The following is a 20,717-nucleotide window of genomic DNA, read 5'->3' on the forward strand; positions in this document are numbered from 1 at the left end:
TGTGATTACTATCAAGCATAAGAATGATAAGGTTTAGGTTTTCTTTTGAAGATCTCTCTTGCATTATCTTCACTGCCCTCCAGAAAAACTAAAGGCAATCTGGTAATACAGAAGCACTGGCCATCGGGACCTTGGACGTGCCTGGGAAAAGTCCATTCCCTTTGTTTTCAAAATGTTTACCTTCAGTAACTATAAGCTTATTTCTAAAAAACAGTAGAGGCTAGTCAAAAAAGTAAAATAAAAAAACAGAGTGATAACTTTCTCTACCTCCATCCTCCTTCAGCCTTTATAATCCTTGGGTAGCACTTGATAGCTGCTATTAAACTTTTGGTTTTTTAAATACCAGTCAAAATTACACAATTTCTCTGAGAACTATACATACATACCATTGCATTTTATGGCTGAGATGCTTTTAGACGCAAGCAACTCAGATTAGATCATACAGATACATTTGCATTTTCTGGCATTAACATTTTACTTGGAACAACCTGGTGTTACAAAGACCATGAATGAAGAACAAACTGGGATTACAAATTGGGAGCTTTAAAACATATGACAGATGCAAAAATAATGTAAGCTTTACTGAATGTACTAGAGTGACAATTTTCAGGTCTGTCACAAGCCCATTATATCACACATCCCACAGTGCCCTGTATCACATTAATTTACATAAAACCACAGAAGACAGATCAAAGTACCCTGCCTACTGCCTAGTAGCCCCTTGCAATGCATCCCATGGCACAATAAGGTGCCAGTTTTTACCCAAGTATTGGGACAAGAAAGAACAAAATACTTTCCAACATGTACTGTTCCCAAACATGACCAGATTCTGCTTCATACTTTGTTCCCTAGCCTAAATCCTAACTTAAAGCTCACTTCTTCAGATGGATGAAAACAGTATTTTCCTTTTTTAAATGTGTAAGTACTATAGAGCAAGAGATCCTGCAAGATAAAGAACTGACATATCTGGCTTTGACTTTTGTTGCCCTCAAGAACATATCTGCTCTGAACAGAAAACCTTTTCTTCTGTAAGAGACAACTACCCACTATTAACTCAACAAACCTGTGCTAATATGTGTGAGCCGTTCTCTTTCTCTATCCAACCCAAAGTCCAAAAGAGGTGGTGTACAATGTGTGAAGCTAGGCCAGATACAGCCATTTCCTCAATAAACAGAATATTCATAATACAGTAACAGACATATCAAAGGAAAAAGCAATAAAAAGAGGGGTCTGGTGTCTTCTTAGAGCACAAGATAAACCAAAATTAGGAATTCTCTTATTTGTAAGCACAGAAAAATCTCCCCAATCAAATAAATACTGCTCTCAATCCAGTATTCAAATGCTGTAATTCTCCACGCCTCAATCTTTAACTTAAAACACTTACATCAGTAGCCAGGAACAAAATCAACTTAATTTTCACATGAAATAAAACAGTTGAGTTGTATACTGATCTGCCTCTAGTTCTTCTTCTAAAATGAGACATTATGATTATGCCTCTTTCAGTACTCCCTTGGAATTAAGCTGGGTTTGGCAGCAGTCCAGAGCTGATTACTCCTGCAATTTCCAGTTCCTGAAAATGATGCACATACAATATTGGTCCTACCAGCACAAAAATTAACCGTAACTAAGAAAGAATGCATACATTTATGTGAAAAACACTTCTGCGCTGATGTGAAATAAAGACCTGGCATATGAAGAATGCCAGTTGAAAGAGATCTCATGAGTCAGAATCCTCACAGACAGTTTCAAAAATATCTTTGTTTGCAAAAGAGACAGAGACATCAGACAGCCAAAATGACACCCCACAGCTTGACGTGAAAAAATTAAAAGTTAAAATCTACTGGCATAAATTGAATATGAATAGGTAATTGCACAATGGAATGAAGTTTTGACCATCTGCCTCATTAACACAAAACTCAGAAAGAAAAATTCTTGCTGATTTCTTGAAAATCTTCCCCCTGCCCCCTCCTTTTTTTTTTCCTCTCTTCTCTTTTTAATGAAAAGTAGTCAGATGTTTGGTCAAATTGCCCATATTCAGAACTCCCCTGCCCCTTAAGTGCAACACTGCACTTAAGGAGAGTTTACAAGTCCTTACAAACCCAGAACGCAGTCCCAGTTGTTCCCCTGCAATATACCAGGAAGATGGCAATATACCTTATTCTATTAAAAAAAAATTCCATCATTTTATAGTTGACTCTGCTTTGAGTCAGATACTGGGCTAGAGACCTCCAGAGCTCCTTTCTAACCTGAATTATTCTATGATTATTCTAATGATTTCAAGGTTTATTACTAAAAAGTCAACTATGTATTTTCGACCACCAACAGAATTATCACAAACATAACACCACATCAAAACCAATGAACCAACACCAAAAAAAAACAAACCCAGCACAAGGGCCTTAGAAACTATACAACATTTCACAACCCATGTGTTTTTTCTAAGTATCCAAACATCAACACAGCAAGTGGGAAATTGAACTTTGTGGCATCAGCATCCCAGGATTTCCATATATACTTACTAGCCAGCGAACTACTGGTGCCCACAGGTAGTAAGTCATGGTTCAAGACCAACACTCCAGTTAGTTCCAAGCAATCAGGTGAGGAGATTTACCAACTCAGTGTTTAAATAAGTTGTTGAAAGGAGTAACTGCCTTAGTGTAGTGTCCCAGGCAGAAGGCAGCACTTTCTGCCTCCCACCCCACCCTCCATGCTGCAGTGACAGATAAACAGTTCCAGGAACTGTACATTTTCTTTCTGATCTCACTGATGAGGAAAGTTTAGAGACCTCCAGTGCAGGCTCCACCCACAGGCATCATACATGATGACTTCACCAGCCCTCCCAATACCCAATTCAGCACAGTATGTTCAAACCAAGGAAGCACTTTACAAACACTGGAGACCAAGCCTAAGAGCAGTGACAAAAGTAATTGTATTAATCTCATAACCTCAAGGTCTTTACATTGTTACACAGGCCACCTCCACCACTGCCAGCAGGGAAGGAGACTGCAGTGAGCAACCTCGACGTCTGCTCAAGAGCCATGTCCCACTGGCTCCAGTGTCTTTCTGGCCTGGAGAGGACAAGCTGGTTTAACATGGCAAACCACAGCTGCAGCAGGGGTGCATGAGCATACACCTGGGGAAACACAGGCACGCCCCAGCTGCCCCCACCTGTATCTGCAAGCGCTCACACAATGTATTTAGCACTGTTACATCCTAAGGATCTATACTGCTCGACTCAACAAACCTTTACATAATAAATGTTTAATTTTTCCATGTGCAGTGGAGTACATACCAAGTCCCATGGTATAAAACATTCTCATAAATGATATCAGCCACTACATCCTTGCTGTTGCTATGCAACCTAGGGCTGTCTCGGCCATATCTTCCAGTAGGATATGATAACCAACAACCAATTATACCCCTAATGTTAAAAGCTGACAGCATTTACCTTATGATAGATGGGTTGTTTTTAGAGGGTGACTGGTTTAATTCTCCACCTTTTCATAGCTTCCCACCTTGATGCACAAGCCTGAATCCCAGCCCCTTTTCCATGGAAAGGCATGGCAAAAATTGCAGAAAAGCAGACCTACATCTGCAGAAATAAGGAGATGGCTAAGTGTTCCTCCCAGCCCCTAACCCCAAGGAAGAAAACGGAAGGAAGAGTAAGTTGTGAACAGCTGGTACCAGACAGCAACTGAGTGGAGAGGGCAAAGAACATCCCAAGCTGCTACATATCCCATGTATAGTGTTAGCTCAGCTGCTCTCCTTTAAAAAGCTTTATACCACACCCACAACAGCCCTTATCACTAGTCTTACGGCCTTGCTAATAAGAAAGCCAGTCTTAACCTTAGAAGCAAAACTTTGCTTCACAGTCCTGTATTTGAACTGAATTGAACCAAACCTAATCCACTGTATTTAACGTATATCCCTTTGAAACGTGTATATGCCTTGTGCTACAGTACAAATATTTTCACCCTAATCAAAACACACAAACGGTGCAGATCTAAACACAACAAATGATTTAACAAGTGCATTAGTGCAGAGCTGACAGGGATCCTTCTGGCCACACCAGCACAAAATGTTCATTGCACACAGTGGCAAAGCAGCCAGAGGAAATCATTGCCAGCAAGTTCAATAATTTACTCAAGTTCAAAAAGCATTTCCCAGCAACACCTTTCCAGCCTAAACTTGAACCCCCAAGAGTCTATCACAGCTCTCCAAATCCCAGCATCTCCCACACCTTTTGAACATACAAAATTACTTCCCCTGCTTGCCAGTCTTCAGCTAATCGCTTCTTCTCTATTAATGGATCTTTCACTCACGAGCCCCAGCTCTGCTGTGCCTCCCAGGAGCCAGGTCCAGCTGACAGACTCACGGTTTGAAAGGCAGCAGCACCACAGAGAGACCCAAAGTCTACGCACAGCAGTCTGGCCACAACAGAAACGTGGCCAAAGTAATCTGAAGTTTCACCAGGAATCTGGTTACCATCATGCAATGAAATTTATTCACTGCTTTTCCAGTGACTCTCGGTGAAGGTAACCTCCTGGCTTCATTGAGGATTTCAAAGACATTTTAGCGTTTGTCATTTTTTATACCCTGAAAATAGAACTGCTATGACTTGCTGCAAACACTCACCACACACGTACCATGTGGTTTCAGTGTAAGGCTGAAGATAGAGCAGAGGTTGACTTATGTGAGAAAAGCAGACAAGAACCGAATTCTAAATATATACCTTGCTAGGGCTGAGTGAGCCATGGCAACTTCCTCTGAGAAGTGGGCAAGCAGAAAACCAAAGCAGAGCACAGGGAATAGTTGGGAACATCTTTAAAATGCCTTCTATAACAACACTTTCCTTTTCAGCCTTAGGCAGTCAAGCTAAAAAGAAGTTAAACCCCAAGAAACCAAACCCAGCAGGATCAGAGCCAGAGGCATGCCAGCCTGTCCATCAGGAAGATTTTGAGCAGAATAGTGCTCTCCTACCTAGACAGAGGAATCCACTCTCTCCCAGAGGGCATGCGTAACTTATCAGCATTAATAAAAGTTGGCACCAGGAGTTGAACAGGATCCCTCATCTTCAACATCGCAAGAGACACAAGCCAGAACAAGACAATTTTATACTGTTATGCTAGGAAGTGAATATATTTGCTTTTTTTGAAAAGCTACATACTTGAAATCAACACCTCCTACTTGAAATATTTTATTTCACAGCTCTTCAGCACAGTTAATGTTTTTCCACATAAGACATAGGTTAAACTCCAAACAAACATTCCTGGGAAAAAGTGCTCTGTAGTTTAAAGCCTAGATTTAAAGATGTACAGAAAGTGACAGGATTTCTTGACAACAAGTGAATAACAAACATGCAGACTTTGGAGACTGTGCACTGCTCCTTTAAACAAAAATCTCAGACAACTCAGAAGATGTTTTAGAAGAGAGCAGTCAAAACACACACCCCCCCCCCAGTGAACACCACTAGTATTTCCTGAAACTATCACAATGTTACAAGATGTTAATAAAAATGGATTGCCAGTGTTAACAGTTGTGTTCAGTGATGGTTTTGTTTAATGCAATTTACTGCTCCCTGAAAGCAAACTTAAGTGTTTAGGGGGGAGGGGAAAAAAAAAAAAAAAAAAAAAAAAGCGCAAGGTGAATGAGCACAGAATTACCAGCTCTAAATATATTTATGTTCTTTTCTTATGCTTTAAGAACACAACAAAAATCAACTCCTTGCAGCCAGTCTAAGCAAAATCACAGAGTAAAGTCGTTTAAGTGATTATTCCTGTCAAAATAACATGGGAACAACAAAGGCAGTATACTAGATGTCCATCACGATGGTTTTTATGGCCCAGATTTATGCTGCCAGCTATGTTCATGGCTTGTTAAACCAAAGAAAAGTTATTAAGAATGCAAAAGCATGCACTGTTTCAGCATTGGCCCTTGTATCTTCATTAATTAAAGTGAACAGCTTTACTCCTCACCCCCACCCTGAAACGAGACAAACAACTCATTTTTAATAGCGTGCTCTCTGCAAACATGCTTCACACTACCATAACAGCTCTCTGGAAACTTAGAGATAAAGTTCTATTCATTGATAGTACCAAACCCAGTATTTTTGAGAGAAAGTCATTGTGCTTTCAGGGAATATTAGGAAAAAAATAGCTCAGCTATTTGTTGTAGGGTCTGTATCAAAATAGCCAAGCTCAGAATAAAAATGCCAACTTGTATTACTTCCTTTTTAGAAATAGTTTGTGAAGGATGCTTCCGATACAGGACAAACATTTGCAGTCAGATCTTGGGTAAAATCAAAACTGATAGTACAGATCAATGCTCTTTTAAAAGCAGAGATACAATCCCAGGTGATGTGCAGGTGAATGGCACGTGTATAATTCAAACCAGGTTTTAACAGTGCTCTTCGTCCCTCACCCGCTCCTCAGCAGGATCCTACTCAAACAGAAAAAGTCATCCAGCAACTTTTCCAAGAAACAAGCTGAATGCACAAGCTTGTATTGGCTTAGAAAGAAACATCTGAGAAGATCAGAAAAAAACAAGATAGGACTTTCAGCCTCTAGCAGAGAGGATGATAGTGAAAGGGCTGCAGGATGCAACAAAACCCCTCTGAAGCGCCAAGTGCCCTCCCAGCATGTGGGACACATGCAGGCAAACAACATACTCTACTTGCATCCTTATTTAATTATATTAAATATTTTTTTAATTATAGTATTTAATTATATTAAAACTGAATTCAAACAAAATAACTGTGATGCTGTCAGATCAGCTTGAATGAAAAGATCATTTTCATCAACTGACCAGTACACCAGAAAGCAAACCACACTTAAACGCACTTCAGTATTATTTTTCGTACATATCAGATCAACTCACATAAAACACATCAACTACTTAACAGCCCAAAGAGCCACAGAATTAATCTTTCCCATTCTATTTCAAAATCTTCTCCCTAAGAATCTGAAACACCTCTGAGATCTTCCACAGCTTTGTTGTTCACACTTGCAGTCTGAATGCAGTTGAACTGCCAACACAGAAACAAACTGCCACACTTTCTTAGTAGTGGTGTAAGGGGCTAGCTAAGGAACTGAGGGTATTAAACAACTATGCAGTTTTTATTGTATGGCAACAAACTTTCAGATCTAGGACTAATAGTGTTGGCTGTGAAACCAGACAGCATACCTGTAATTGAAACATGACTGATATTATCATGAGTGAAACAGAGGCAACGTTTAAAGAAAGTATGTCTGTTCCTATTACATCAAAGACACTGAGCTGGTGACATGAGATGAAAAATGGAAAAAAAGCCTCAATAAAAATGTCAGGGAAAAAAAAATCTACAGAGAAATCTTTTAAATGGAAGTTAAGTGAAAAATTCTGCAAGATAAGCTACAGATTCCCAGATCTGATACTAATATGCCAGAATAACGATGCAATTAAAATCGGTCCTGTGTCATTATGTGCAGCCAGTTTTAACACAGGTGACCTGTAACAGCATACCAGGGCCCAGGCATTCAGGGGTGCAGCAGTCACTAAGTTTCTTCACTCCATGGTGACACCTTTTTCCCTTAAATTAAATATAAGAACACTATATTGCATCTATTTGTAGAAAATATTCTCAGACCAATTAAATTCAGTTTCAGTGGAAACAAAAAGGACAGTGACTAGCTTTGAAGACATGGCTACATGAACAGGCTATCACAAAGCAAAGGAGAGGAAGGAAAAGCTTGCTGGGCAACAGGAATTGATGAGAAAAACAGTGTGCTCAGGGGTTTGTGTTATGAATGAAAGCAGGACAAATGACAAAGTAGTCCATTTCAATGGAAACATTAATAGGAGTACTACAGGGAAAAATAAACAGTCTGCCTTTGAATATACCAGTGAAGATATTTAAAATAAGAATTATTCCTGCACTCCTGTTTGTGATTTGCAGATCTGCATATATTAAACTCTGACAGATCAACTGTTGGGTTTGAGAACCACAAGAATTAGTTTTAGCTCTCAGGGTCATTTTATCCCTTGACCGTCCTAGCTTTTAAGTGATTCCTTAAAATGTGGCTGTACTTTCTCTAGATGCAGAATCAGATTGCCCTGAGTTAAGAGTGTAATTCAAGGCAATTGAATTTAATTAAAAAAAATGTTAGAAGAGATTAAGACACAAACTAAATTCACAGTGTCCTCTGTATAAAGACCAGTTCCCACAGAAAAACTAGAGGATTACATTTTAAGTAAGGTATATCCACCCAGCCTCCCCTCCTGAGGAATCTGCTGCAGAACCTCCTCTTTGCGGCGCCACAGAGAAACACCCAACGTCAGAGATGGGAATGGGTAGAAAGTCAGCCCTGCCAGACATGGAATAGGAAAATATGACAAGGTACGAACAGAAAAACAAAGTGAATACATAATCCCTGACCTGTTAAAGAGAAGTGTTTGAAAAGAAAATTATTTCCCCTCTCTCACAGCCCCATTCCTACATTTATGACCTCCAGCAAGGAAGTAACCAATTACAGCAACTCCCTTTCACTCCAGTCCTAAAGCTCCTCTGTAGAGGATAAAAATCTCTCTTGCAACCCAGAAAAAAAAAAAAGCGATATCCATGAGCCTTTTCCCAGCTACACAGCTTGGAGTAGTTACCAACTAAAACACATCATGGTATGTGGTTAATAAGGTGCTGACCAGCCAGTTTCCCCACATTTAAAAAGACAGGTCTGACCCAGGTGCAGTTCCCAACAGAACAGCCCCAAGTTTTCCCACTGTGGGATCCAGCAGACAGCATGCAGAACATTAGCCCTTTGCCATAAAAGCTACTACAAACACAGGATAGCAACTTAAGTACAGCACTAAACAGAAAACAAGACAATTTTTGAGCCTAAGCATTTTTTTAAAAAGCCACAGATACACATATAAATGGATGAGTGTTCTTAATTCCTCTAGAAGATACCTGAATCAGTGACAGGAGATCCATACAAGCTGTAACCTATTATTTCCCTTGGTATCTAAGCTGGAAGTCCACCAAAGTCATGAAAGGGGACAGAGAGCTACACTGATGCAGTGGAATGCACTTTCACACCTCCACTACCTTCAACCCCAGCAGCAAGGCATTTATCGGTTAAGTTTACTCACACTATCTTAAATTGTGTTGTTTGACTTGAGTTTTGCCAGGTTTCTCAGTCTTGTACAATGCAAAGTTCTCTGCCAGCAGCCACCCGTGACAGCAGGGATGGGAGCTGAAAGCCACTGGCTCTTGCTGTGTCGGGCTCATGGCAGCAGCTGGCTCACAAGGCAGAGGGCTCAGCTGCTCCTTGTTTAAAAATTGCATCACTGAACTATCAGTGCCAAGTGACTACTTGACATTACATCCCTAAAACAACAGAGGTCAGTTTATGATGGACTACATGCTATATACTAATTCAATAGTTCTGTAAAAAAATGTCAGTAGCTCCAAGGACTAAGTACAACCAGGACACTGTTCCAGCCAGATTAAAAAAAAAATAAAAAAAGAAATAATAGCTCGTGGTCCATATTCACAAGTTGTTCTGCAAAGACGCAACGGCACAAACTGCAAACTTTCACAAGTGCTGAGACCTTAAGGCTGACCACAAGAGTTGGGCACAAGTTACACCAAATTAACGCATACACCAAGCACATGCAAAATTACTGCTGAAACAGAGGAACAGCAGCTCCAGTGGCTGTCACCAGTGAATTAAGTGAAGAGGTCATCCTGTGTCTCACAATTTCTGCTCTATAAGCAGTTCAGTGTAAGGAAAGTAGTACAGCCGTCCTCTGTAGGTTCCACATTTCCACTTTTAAGTCTTCACTTCTTTTAAACAAGTTTTTTATTCAGATGATTCTAATAAATCTAAAATACCAGCTTAAAAAAGAAATCAACACAACCTCACCATGCTAACAGGGTAACAGTGGTTACCAAATATTTTCCTCGTCATTCTTTTGTGCTCATTGGACAATATTTTCTTTTGCAGTGCAGCCAAACAGGAGATTAATAGCAAGCTAGGACAAAAATGCTGTAACCATAACTGATAAAAAGTACTGGAAATAGCCTGTACACAAACACCACACCTGCCCAAGGAATGCAACTTTACCTTCAATCATTCAGTGAACGAAAACTACGTGAGGCCACACCAGAACTTTACGTATTTACACTTTACAATGAACCACTACTACCTTGGGTTGTTTTTTGGTTGGTTTTTTTTAAGGAAAACAAACAAACAAACAAGCCAAAACATTTCAGCCACTTCAGAGCGCAAACTGTTCAGGCTTTACCAACATACTGGTACCAAAGCTTTGGTCCTGATCCCACTCAAGTCAACACAGTACACCCACTGCCTGTAGTTCAAGCGTCAGTCTTAAATCATCAGTTTCAGGTAAAACTTAAATCACTAGTTTAGGCTACTCTGCATGAAGTAAAACAGAATAAACCCAATTTGTTTACTTCTCACACCATCACCTAAAAACACTGCTGCTTTGCATTATTTACTGGTACTAGAAACAGGGGATGTCAAATAACGGCTGCAAGGAGCGGCAGACCCCTGCCCAGCTGCAAGAGCCCGCACCCCTTTCGCCCAAGGAAGGGCTTTCTCTGCACAACCACCTTTCCTCCACCACTTTGCCACACTATTTAACACAGACCGTCCCTCCTGAAAATAACCTAGAAACTAGGAAAGGCATTTAATGAAAAAGGGAGGGGGGTCTTTGTGGCACACAGTTGTTAACCAACAGCTCTTCACCTTTCCTTTGCTTCCATGAAATTACAACCTGCCTCCACCCCACTATGGTTCTCACAAGTCACGCTGGTAGTATAACTTCTATTTCATGACAAGGCAGCAATTATACTGAGGAAAAACACCTCTTTTTCAATAAAAGAGGAGAATAATGATTATTTATCATTGACTGCAGAGTGACAGCACATCAGTCCTTTTAAAAGATTAGCCTCAGGCATATTTTTACTGAAAAATTACAAGTACCAACGTACATTCAAAGTCATGCTGACCTGTGGCATTGAAACAACTGACACAAGCACAGTTTCAGACTAACTTTCTTTTTCTAACTTTAGACAAGTATTTGTCCTACCTTACCGTGCTGCTTTAAAAAAGATCAACAACATTCTTCCCCATTCCCAAAACCTTGGTTAACTGTGTTCCCTGGCAAATGAAAATATCCACCTGCGCTGCAGAAAGAAACCAGCTGGGAGCAGACAGACAGACACCACTACCTGGATGTGGTTTAGGGGCTATTTTCACACTGAAAAGTAGACACGACATAGGTTTTGTCATTAGATAAAACGCTGCAACAAAACCAAGTTTTTTGCTTTGCATTATCTACCTCGAGAGTCTCAAAAAGATGTATAGCTTACAAGCTCAGGTGGCTCTGAACTGGTCTGCCTCTTCCTCAAAGAGGAAAACCTCTGCTGACTCCGCACTGAAAACCTTCGGAAGGACTCTCTGCTCCGGGATGCAAAGTGCCTGAAGGAGGAGGTCCGCTTGAAGGGAGTCCTGCTTCCACCTTCCCCGCTAGTCCGCTCATGAGCAACCGCAGTAGTGACTAAATTTAGTGCTTCCTGTAAGGATCTCCGCACTGTACCCATCCACTGGGTCATGTGAGTTTGTGCCACTGTCAGTTTGTCTCCAAGGTAATCCATTTTTCCAGCAGAGATGAGAAATCAATATTCAGTTGCAATTACTGTAAAATATATTCTCCTTAACAGCCCTGATTGTATTTCGCAAAAAAGACTCCACTTACAAAATATTTTCAGGTAAGGTATATAGCACTACACTATAACCACCATAATATTTCTATACTTAAATAACAAAAGCTATGTGAGGTTGAAGACTGGTATTTGTCAAGTAGGAAAAAATAAAAGACTCTTCCTACTTACAATCAGATTTCCAGAGTTCCATCAAAATATGTTTAATTCAGCCATGTTAAACAGAGAAATCAAGGTTTAAATCCTGACACAGTCCCTCGAAATTAGTCCATTTACAAGCACAGAATTAGTCCCTTATTGTCTCATTTCAGAGCTGTAAAAGCAACTCCCTTTTTAAGCCAAGTTTTTGTTTTGCTGGAAATATCAGAAGGATAAAAAAAATTGTATTATTCTGGCTTGGCAGCTTTTCAGGTAACAGCACATTAAACAAAGTTCTGGTGCTTCTATACAATCCATTTAGCAGCAAAATGATTAGATCTTCTGAACAATAAATCCAAATTATTTTCCTCCCCAAAAAACTCTGCAGGAAGGTATCAGCATCGGCAGAATGCCCTCCTCACCAGTCTTCCCATCTTCAGGACCACTCTCAAGATTTTCACTTCCAGAAATGCAGATCACAGGCTCAGGAGGCACAGTGAGGCTGAAGGGGAACCGTGTCAAGCCTGCTGCCTTCAAGACCGGACTTGCTGGCTCCACAATGCCTGCCAAAAGCTCTTCTGAATGACATCAGCTCCTCTGCTTCAAGGGGGGCTTCATAACAGAGGAATGTAGCTGGGAATGGTAGAACGCTGTACCAGCAGCCAGCATCGAGAATTTCCCCACGCCTATTAAAGTCGCTGCACACACCAGCTCCTCTCCCACAACCTGGGGATGCACTCCGAGGAAGCTGTTGGATATCACAGCTGTTCGCAAGCCCGTCTCTGTCTCCCAAGCAAGGTTTGCAGTGCTCTGGGCGATCCCCGAATCAGGCGCAAGAGGTTACAAGCAGGCGAAAGCTGCCGCTGCCTCTGGTATCCCATTCCCTCCTCCCTGTCCCTGCCTTGCCTCTTCTCTGGAGCGGGAACAATGAGCTAGGTGGAACAGCCGCAGAGGTCTGCCTAAGGAAGGATCTGGGCTGGGCTTTATTATAGTACAGGCAGGGTTACCATGGCGACCACAGGGAACAGCATCTGCTTGCTGCCTAAGCAGGCAGGAGTTGCACAGATCTATTGGAATGATTCATAGTTTGCATATGTCACATGTACTTACTGATGTTAACCCTTCCTTGGGAAAGCACGAGCCACACCTCTGCTAGGGAATGTTTCACACCAACATCGAAAGGCTTCCCAGTCCTTCGGGGCAGGCTGGGAGGACGCCCACACCTCATTCCTGTTGCTTATGGGGTGCTCAGGCAGCGCCACCATCTAGAACTGTTCTATTACGTGATTTACAAACTCAAACAAGGTACTTCCAAGTTACAGACTACATCACAGTGCAAGGTAATGATTAAGCTAGAAGCTCCAAACAAAGCTGAACAGGTCTGACCGTTTGAAGCAGACCTGCCCCCCGCAGCTTTCACACACTGCTAACTTGTGTAAGCCAGGGCTCGCTGTCATTCCCCCACTCTGCTCCCTCCCCAGCAGCTGGGAGACCACAGTGTCAGTACTGCCACTGCAAACCTGACGCTGGTGGAGTACCGAGAGGACTCCACCGATAAAAGCACTGAACAGTCAGATAGCAGTGGTCAGGGAATTTCTGGGAACAGCCCATTTGGGAAGACACAGAGTGAAAACCCAAGGTTTTAAAATCAATAAGCATAAGTAGGTGTCCAAACTCAAGACCTGACTAGCTCAGAACTGAGGGACAAGAGAGATATAGGTGTGAAGGTAAGAAAGGCATGTTGAAAGCTACTCATTTTTTTGTTTATTCAAAGGTTTTTGTGTTGCTGTTGCTTAATTTGCCATACAAAATACAATGTCTTGCATCATCCTCTCCTCCTCTAAACCATTCAGGAAAAGATTTAATGGAATGAGTGACTTCTAGATAACATTTATCTAGAAATAGATAGTAAAGTTTTGTTGTATCAGAAATGCTACTTACAAATATGCATAAAAGCATAAGATGTTCTGAGGAAATGGGGTGCCTTGCCTTTTAAGAGTTGAACTCCACCAACCTGTAACTCATCTCCAAAAGAACTCTGGTGACATAATGCAGTATTCCATATCTTATTCTTAATTTGAGTATTTTATATTTGTTTTGAACATTCTTAAATCAGCAGTCTAACAAAAACCGTCAGTGTTAAAAGGAAATCCAATCAACAGAGAAAAATCTTTTTTCCTCACACAGCTTTTCTTTTAAAAAGCTACAGAGTTGTTTTTGCACTGAAAGAGATACTTCTGATCCGATGCCCCAAGAGCTGGGTGTTTCATACATTTTTGAAGAAATAGAAAAAAATTATATTTATTCTGACAGTTATGATAATGCTTCATGAACAATGGACATCCTGCATCCAAGGATGAAATTTAAGACTTACTACACATTTTTATGCTGTTTAATCTAAGCTCTGTATTTCAAACATCACTGGATTTGCAAGCGCAGCTCTGTGCTTGCTGCAGTACAGGGATTCTTCACAAGGCACTTTGCTATTTTGGGGGGCTACAGAATCAGACAGAGCCTGAAACCATCTGAAATAGCAATCGCGTTGCTCTGGGCTGTAGCTGCCATGCAAGTTAGTCAGCAGTCCCTTCACCTAAACAGGACGGGCAGAGCAGAACTGAAATATAACCAACCTTCTGGTATATCGCCTATCACAAAAAGGGAGGAGACGCAGGACCAGATTCAACTCAAGATCCACAGAAGGCAGCTTTCTTAAAGCTTGCTGCAGGAACTTCTCACACATGTACGCGCCTTGAATGATCTGGAAATTCCCTAGGGAATATATTTCCTTTTTTATTAGACTTCCCCTGAAAAAAGATGTTATGCCCAATTTACCATTTTCATCCGTAGATGATCGTAAAACTGCTGATTTGAGTCTATCTGCAATACTAAATTTAGTGTCTTCTGGCTACCACATGAGCATACTGCTATGCATTCAAGTAGACTCAGCATCTGAATTATTGCTTACATTTACACTTCAATTAGCATCGTGGCAAAATGTTTTAGAAGATAACCAGATGCACTTTCACCACCAAATTCCAATGGTTGAAGATTTTTCCACCCCTTCATCTGAAACGCAGTAAGTGACTACATGTTCTCCTGCTTGAGCTCCATACCAAAACTGGCTGAGTTCAGCAGCTGCCAGGAGACTGACAGACTAGGCAGTCAAACTTAAGTTTCCTCAGAAAATCCATCTAAAAATAACTGAGATCTGAACAAAATGGATTAAGTTAAGAAAATTTGTAGGAATGTTGCTTTATTAAAATGCATTTGCAGAGCAATTACAAAGAAGAAACTTCCTCAAAAATACCCCTCACTGGATACTGCAAGAACTGGATAGATTATTTCACAATTTTATCTTTTTATTTTTGCCCCTCCCCATCAAAAGCTGAATATGCTGACCTGTGTGGAGTGTGTATGGGTGGGTGGGGTGGGGTGGTTATTATTCTATTTTATTAAAAAGGACTGGTTTTAGCTCTTGTATTCTGATAAGTAAAATAATCCACCGAAACCTCAGAGGACGCCATTACATCAGCAAGCAAAGCTGGAGAACACTTGAAAAGTCTGAAGGATGGAGTTTTCAAAAGCTGTAAGAAACTAAGTAGCAAATCACATTTGGGGCTTTTCTGATTCAAATGCGATTTCACCTGTATGAAAAACATAAGCCACTATTAAAAATAATTTTAGAAGACGTAAATCAACTTCACAATAGATTAAGGACTATATTAGTCATAGAAGAGTACCAGTTTCAAAGAGCAAGAGCACGCTGCCACAGACAATCCTGCCTGTGGGCATGCACACAATAGACCAAGAAAGCCTGGGCTCCCTGGGGAGCACACAAACTTGTTCTCTTCATTTCTTTTCTAAGGCTCCCCAGAATATGATGCTCTGTAGCACTCCACACAAACCTCCCAGCTGGTGAAAGCTTACAACTGTATTTTCATTAAATAACAGCATGTGGGTTGTTATACATGGGCATGGGCTCTATTTACTTCTCTGGTGAATCCACATACCTTTTTATAACCAACAGCCTACAGAACGTAGCTCAAACCATACAGATGTTCTATAATTGTCTCCCAGCCACTTCAGGCCAGCAGCCTTTCTGGCTGAGTAAGGGTTTGTTTCTAAACAAGAACAGCACAAGACAATCATCTGTCCCTGAAAAATACTGGTGGTTATCTCACACTGCAGCCACTCTGGATCTGTGAAGGGTCTGCAGTTTGAGAAAACAGCGCGCACACTGCTAACCAGTACTGCATGACTAATTACCACAGTAGCAAATGGGACCTTGTTATTTAAACATTGCTGGATACTTTTATTATTAACATCTATTCCACCTACCACTGCAAAATGCAACTCTGCACAATGAAGTAGCAATCCCTATTTTTTCCCTCATTCAGTAGAAAACATTCTATCGTTACATTATATTTTCCCAAAACTTCTTTCAACTCATTTTGAGCTTTAACTGTTCTCAAATGCATATAATTATGCTAACAACTAGATAGTATTGGAAGGTCAAATTAAAAACAGGCCTGCATGTAGTACAGCACATAATTCACACACCATGAGAGGCAGGTGGAACTTGCAACACAGCCTCATGATGATAATAAGCGCGTGACCCGTGGGCCCACAGGGTCTGCAGCGATGACTGGGTCCCCCACCACGACCTCCCTTCTGGCAGCACTGGTATGCACAGAACCAGGAAGGCAATTCAGCTGAAGACCTCAGGACACTGGGGATTAGTTTTCACCCAGACGGGATCCCTGAATGATCCCTTGTCAGCGAAGCAGATGTGACAGAAGGATGGGCAACATCAGTTTAAACTAAATGTGAAAACAGTCTCTGCTTTTCCCTTTGGGGACCCCCAGTCAGAAACCCATTGTCCCACTGCTTACTTGCCTCACGCCCCATCACTCCACTTAAGTTAGCAATTAGTAATAATTCATGCATTTCTTAAGTGTTTTCCACGAGTCATCATCCCATGTACAAACAAACAACATGACCACATACTTGCAAAGATCATGACAGCTTCAATTCTATCTCGGGCCTTAGTTTGTCCATCTCAATTACGCTCAGTCTTCAGCGACCAGAGGAGCAAAGCCTGCCCTTGTAAGGCTGTTCTGGTCTTGCATTCCACACCGACTCTCTTTCCATTTTATTAGTAAGAGAACTTAATTTAACCTGTTGTGTTTGACATGACAGACTATTTAAAGACACAGCACTGTGCTGAGCTTAGCTGCACGGCTCCAGACTCAATTACTCCTCGGGTTCCTCAGACACTACAGAACAGCTTAAGTTTTGTACATGCTTCTTATTTTTGCCTTAGTATTCTCTATTTTGCCACCCGAACTGTCATGTTCAAAGGACTAGCAAGCATTCCTAATTACAGGCTGAATTTCTTACATGTCACATCCCATAACAAATGTTTTTACCACGACACCTCCAAATTCTCAGTTAAAATAAAGCAATGCTTCAGTACTCAGTCATCTGAAATGCCAAGCAATATTCTAAAGGCTTCCCAACGATCTACCAGTTCACAGCAGTCCTGCTTCCCCTACAAAGGGTTTCCCAGTAGCCACACTGCCCCAGCCACTCAGCAGGGCCCTGGCCACGCATCTGGTAGAGAATTAAAAGCCTAACAGCTGGAGCAAAGGTTCTGGTTTTTTGCTTTCCTGCCAAACCAAGACCAACTGAACTGCTTTAAAACAGTCTTAACTTGGGAAAACACAATCTGATAAGAGCTTGGGCAGATATAACATGTTTTGCTTTCCACATACAAAGAACAAAACTGTGTATCAAGCTGGTTTCCTTAAAATGCTCCTATCTTCTTGCCAGCTCACACGCCCCCTTTTTTTTCAAAATGACTTGCTATTACACAAACAAAACCAGATCCCCTGGGTACATTTTGTAGAATACCTGGATTTGGGGAAATCCAAAAAACGCACAAGTTTCAATCAGGTTCTCAGATTTATGGGTAAAAGCTATCTAAGTTTGTCTGCCAGGTTAAATCTCACTTCACCAGGAAGAAGTCGGACATACAGAATTAAAAGGTACTTCCTCCATTACTGCCAGTGAGCTGTCACTGCTGTTCTCATAGAACAGTCTTTCTGCACAAAGTCTTTAATTTTGTCCTTTGTTCATAGCACATAACGATCTTTTTCATTTAAGCTAAAAAAAAAAAATACAGAGCTTAAGTTAAACAAAAGTCTAACATTTAGGTCTATAAACAAAGGACTGGAACTGTTCAGGCTGCTGCACTTGCTTGTACTCAGCCGAGTTAAAACCTGGCATAATTTCAAAACCATAACAAGGTGCATGGGTGCAGAAGATGGCTGTGACATACATCATCTAGGGGAAACAAACAAATCCCTTGGCCCAATCAAGAGCTGTTCTGCGAGAGGAGAAAGAGGTGATACGATTCACACCGCACCATCCTTCTCTAGCTCTAAGCCAGCAGTCCAGCTAATGATCTGCAGCCGCCTAGGCACCTCATCTACAGCTCAGCATCCTTCGGACTCACACCTTCCCCACATGCCTCCGACACATTGGGTAGCTGTGACACAGGTGCTCAGCACACCCATACTGGAAGAAGTTTATGACACGGGCCCCAACAAAACCAACACTGCTGCACAGGTACTCTGAAGACAACAAAAACCTTGCTTCTGCTTTGATTTTTTACGCAGTATCACATACACCACCACAAAATAACTGACATGACAGGGACTCTAAGCAAATCATTGAGGTAAGTTTGCTTCTTACTCCATACTTTTCCCATTTGCTGTACCCAGCTTTCCCATGCCCCAAGTTCAAGATTCCCCATGAAACTTAACACAACCAAAGATGAAAGGGCATGGTGGTTTTTCTGTTTTGGTTTGGGTTTTTTCTCTTTCATGGTCATTTGATAATACAATTCGTACAGATGCCTAGACTGTTCCACCTGCCACAGTCCCATAAGGACTCTATGGTCAAAAGGGGGGCGGGGGGGGGGAGGGCAACAACACGCATGACACGATGGGAGGGAGCGAAGAGTCAGATGGATGAGTGTTTTAGCACAAGGACTTTGTACAGTGAAATCTCTTTTGTAACCTGACACACTGGGCATCTCAATATTTACTGGAAGTAAACTAAGGTCATGTATACAGTTTTAATTTATGCTTCTTCAGAATTTAAGACAACTTGCAAAGAACTTGGTATTAAAGGTGTTCCCCTTGTACATACAGCCAACTACAAAAGAGACTGAAATTTCATTTCCAGAATTTTTTTTTACACTAGATTATTTTAAAAGCCTGCAAAGGCCTCACAAACTGTGAGCAAGGACAGACGGCAGTAACAACAGGTTCTGGATCAATGCTTGGAAAGTTTACACAGGCACACGTTAATACAAGGTATTTTTAAAGAAAGGTGCTAAAGCACTTCATAAAGTCCACGTACATAGCCATCATAATGCCATCAATGTAGTCCATGGCTACGTTTAAAATCTTTATTTTAAAGAGAGGTAATAACCTCAGAATTACACTGATTTCTTAAATGCATTTCAAAGGTGGGAAACAATTACATTTAAAATTCAGTGCCAGTGGCTTTAGAGACAAATACTTTTAATGTATTCCTCCAGACTGAAAAGCAAAATGAAGTTTCTTAATAATTATTCACTGTAACTGCAAAAATGCCTATGTAATAAAACGGTCTTTGCAGTTTGCTTCTGAAATCTGAGTCTCATCTGATCTGGAACAGGACACAAGAATTCTTTATTTATCATCCAGTCAAATTTGCTTCAGGACAACCTTCGCTAAGGAATTTATTTGTGTCCCCTTGAAGACATCACATTCCCCAGTACACAAGTGTCCACACAGACCATGTCACATTATGACAAACGATCACCATGGTGTCATCTCCTACCCTGCAGTGTAACAGAAGGGTGGCAGTGCAAGCTCGAGAAGACTGAATTATGACAGCCAGCCGTTGAAAACAGAAATGATACCACGCGCATGCTGCCGCTTCCTTATTCCACAACTACCTTATTCTTGAAGTTCAGCCATGGTATTACTGCTTTTATTTGATAAATAACAGAGCTGCACTTGGCTGCCATCATGTTATCCTGCCTACTCCAGCTGGAACGTCCAGAGTAAGGAGAAAATGATGATTCACAACAGCCCAAGTCCCAGACACGGAAGGATAGGGGAAGGCTTTACTCGCTGCCTTGCTGTGTGCTAATGTGACAATCCTCTCAAAGCACAAAAATTATAAAAATAACCATGTTTTATGGCAAGCACAACAGAGTCCCCTCATACAGGGACAGAAAAGCAACAAGAACATTCCCTGCCACAGAAAGTGACTTCAGGGAGGAAACTAGCAGCATCCCAGCAGACCGATGGCACAGGTTTTGCCACTTCCCTAGTACAAATGAATATACTCTGCCAAGGTTCCACAACCAATCAAATAGCTCAGTCACCGCACATACCTTCTTGAATATTAGCTAAGAGAGGACAATAAAAAGGAACAAAGAAAGAAAAAACAAGAGAAACACATCCTTTCTCCAGGTCTTGTACAGAAACAGACTTGGTTAGACCACAGGGAAGACCAAAAGGCAGTGAAATAAAAAAAAAAAAAAAAAAGTGAAAGAAGCAGCAAACCCCCACATTTCCTATGTACACTGCCATCTTGCAGCATCAGTGGAACATCCCTGGCCAGGCAGAGGAACAGGTATGAGCCATTCCCAGATCAGCGTGCAAAGGGATATAGCGGGGACACCGTTCCTTGGGCTTGGCACTGGCTGAGCACTGCTGACAAGTGGAGCCAAGCTCAGGGCTGATAAAAACAGCTGACATTAGGCAGGGCCTCCTTCCTCACCCACAGTCCAAGT

At 41.3% G+C, this 20,717-nt stretch overlaps 1 protein-coding gene across 5 annotated transcripts in view; it reads right to left on the reverse strand.

Moving 5' to 3' along the window:
• KIAA1671 (KIAA1671 ortholog) overlaps positions 1 to 20,717 on the reverse strand; it is an 87,191-nt gene that overhangs the window by 17,175 nt on the left and 49,299 nt on the right. Inside the window, exon 1 of one of the 5 annotated variants that reach the window (XM_027806022.2) lies at positions 11,372 to 11,864. The exons of 2 other annotated variants lie outside the window; for them this stretch is intronic. In XM_027806022.2, the coding sequence (XP_027661823.1) occupies positions 11,372 to 11,656 (285 nt within the window). In that variant the 5' untranslated portion in view covers positions 11,657 to 11,864. Of the gene's footprint in view, positions 1 to 1,384; positions 1,499 to 2,519; positions 2,734 to 11,371; positions 11,865 to 20,717 lie in introns of those variants that run through there. 2 more of the 5 variants (XM_014280235.3, XM_055712120.1) reach the window with 2 other exon arrangements.

Source organism: Falco cherrug, chromosome 1, assembly GCF_023634085.1.
Source record: "Falco cherrug isolate bFalChe1 chromosome 1, bFalChe1.pri, whole genome shotgun sequence".
Classification (NCBI taxonomy): Eukaryota; Metazoa; Chordata; class Aves; order Falconiformes; family Falconidae; genus Falco; species Falco cherrug.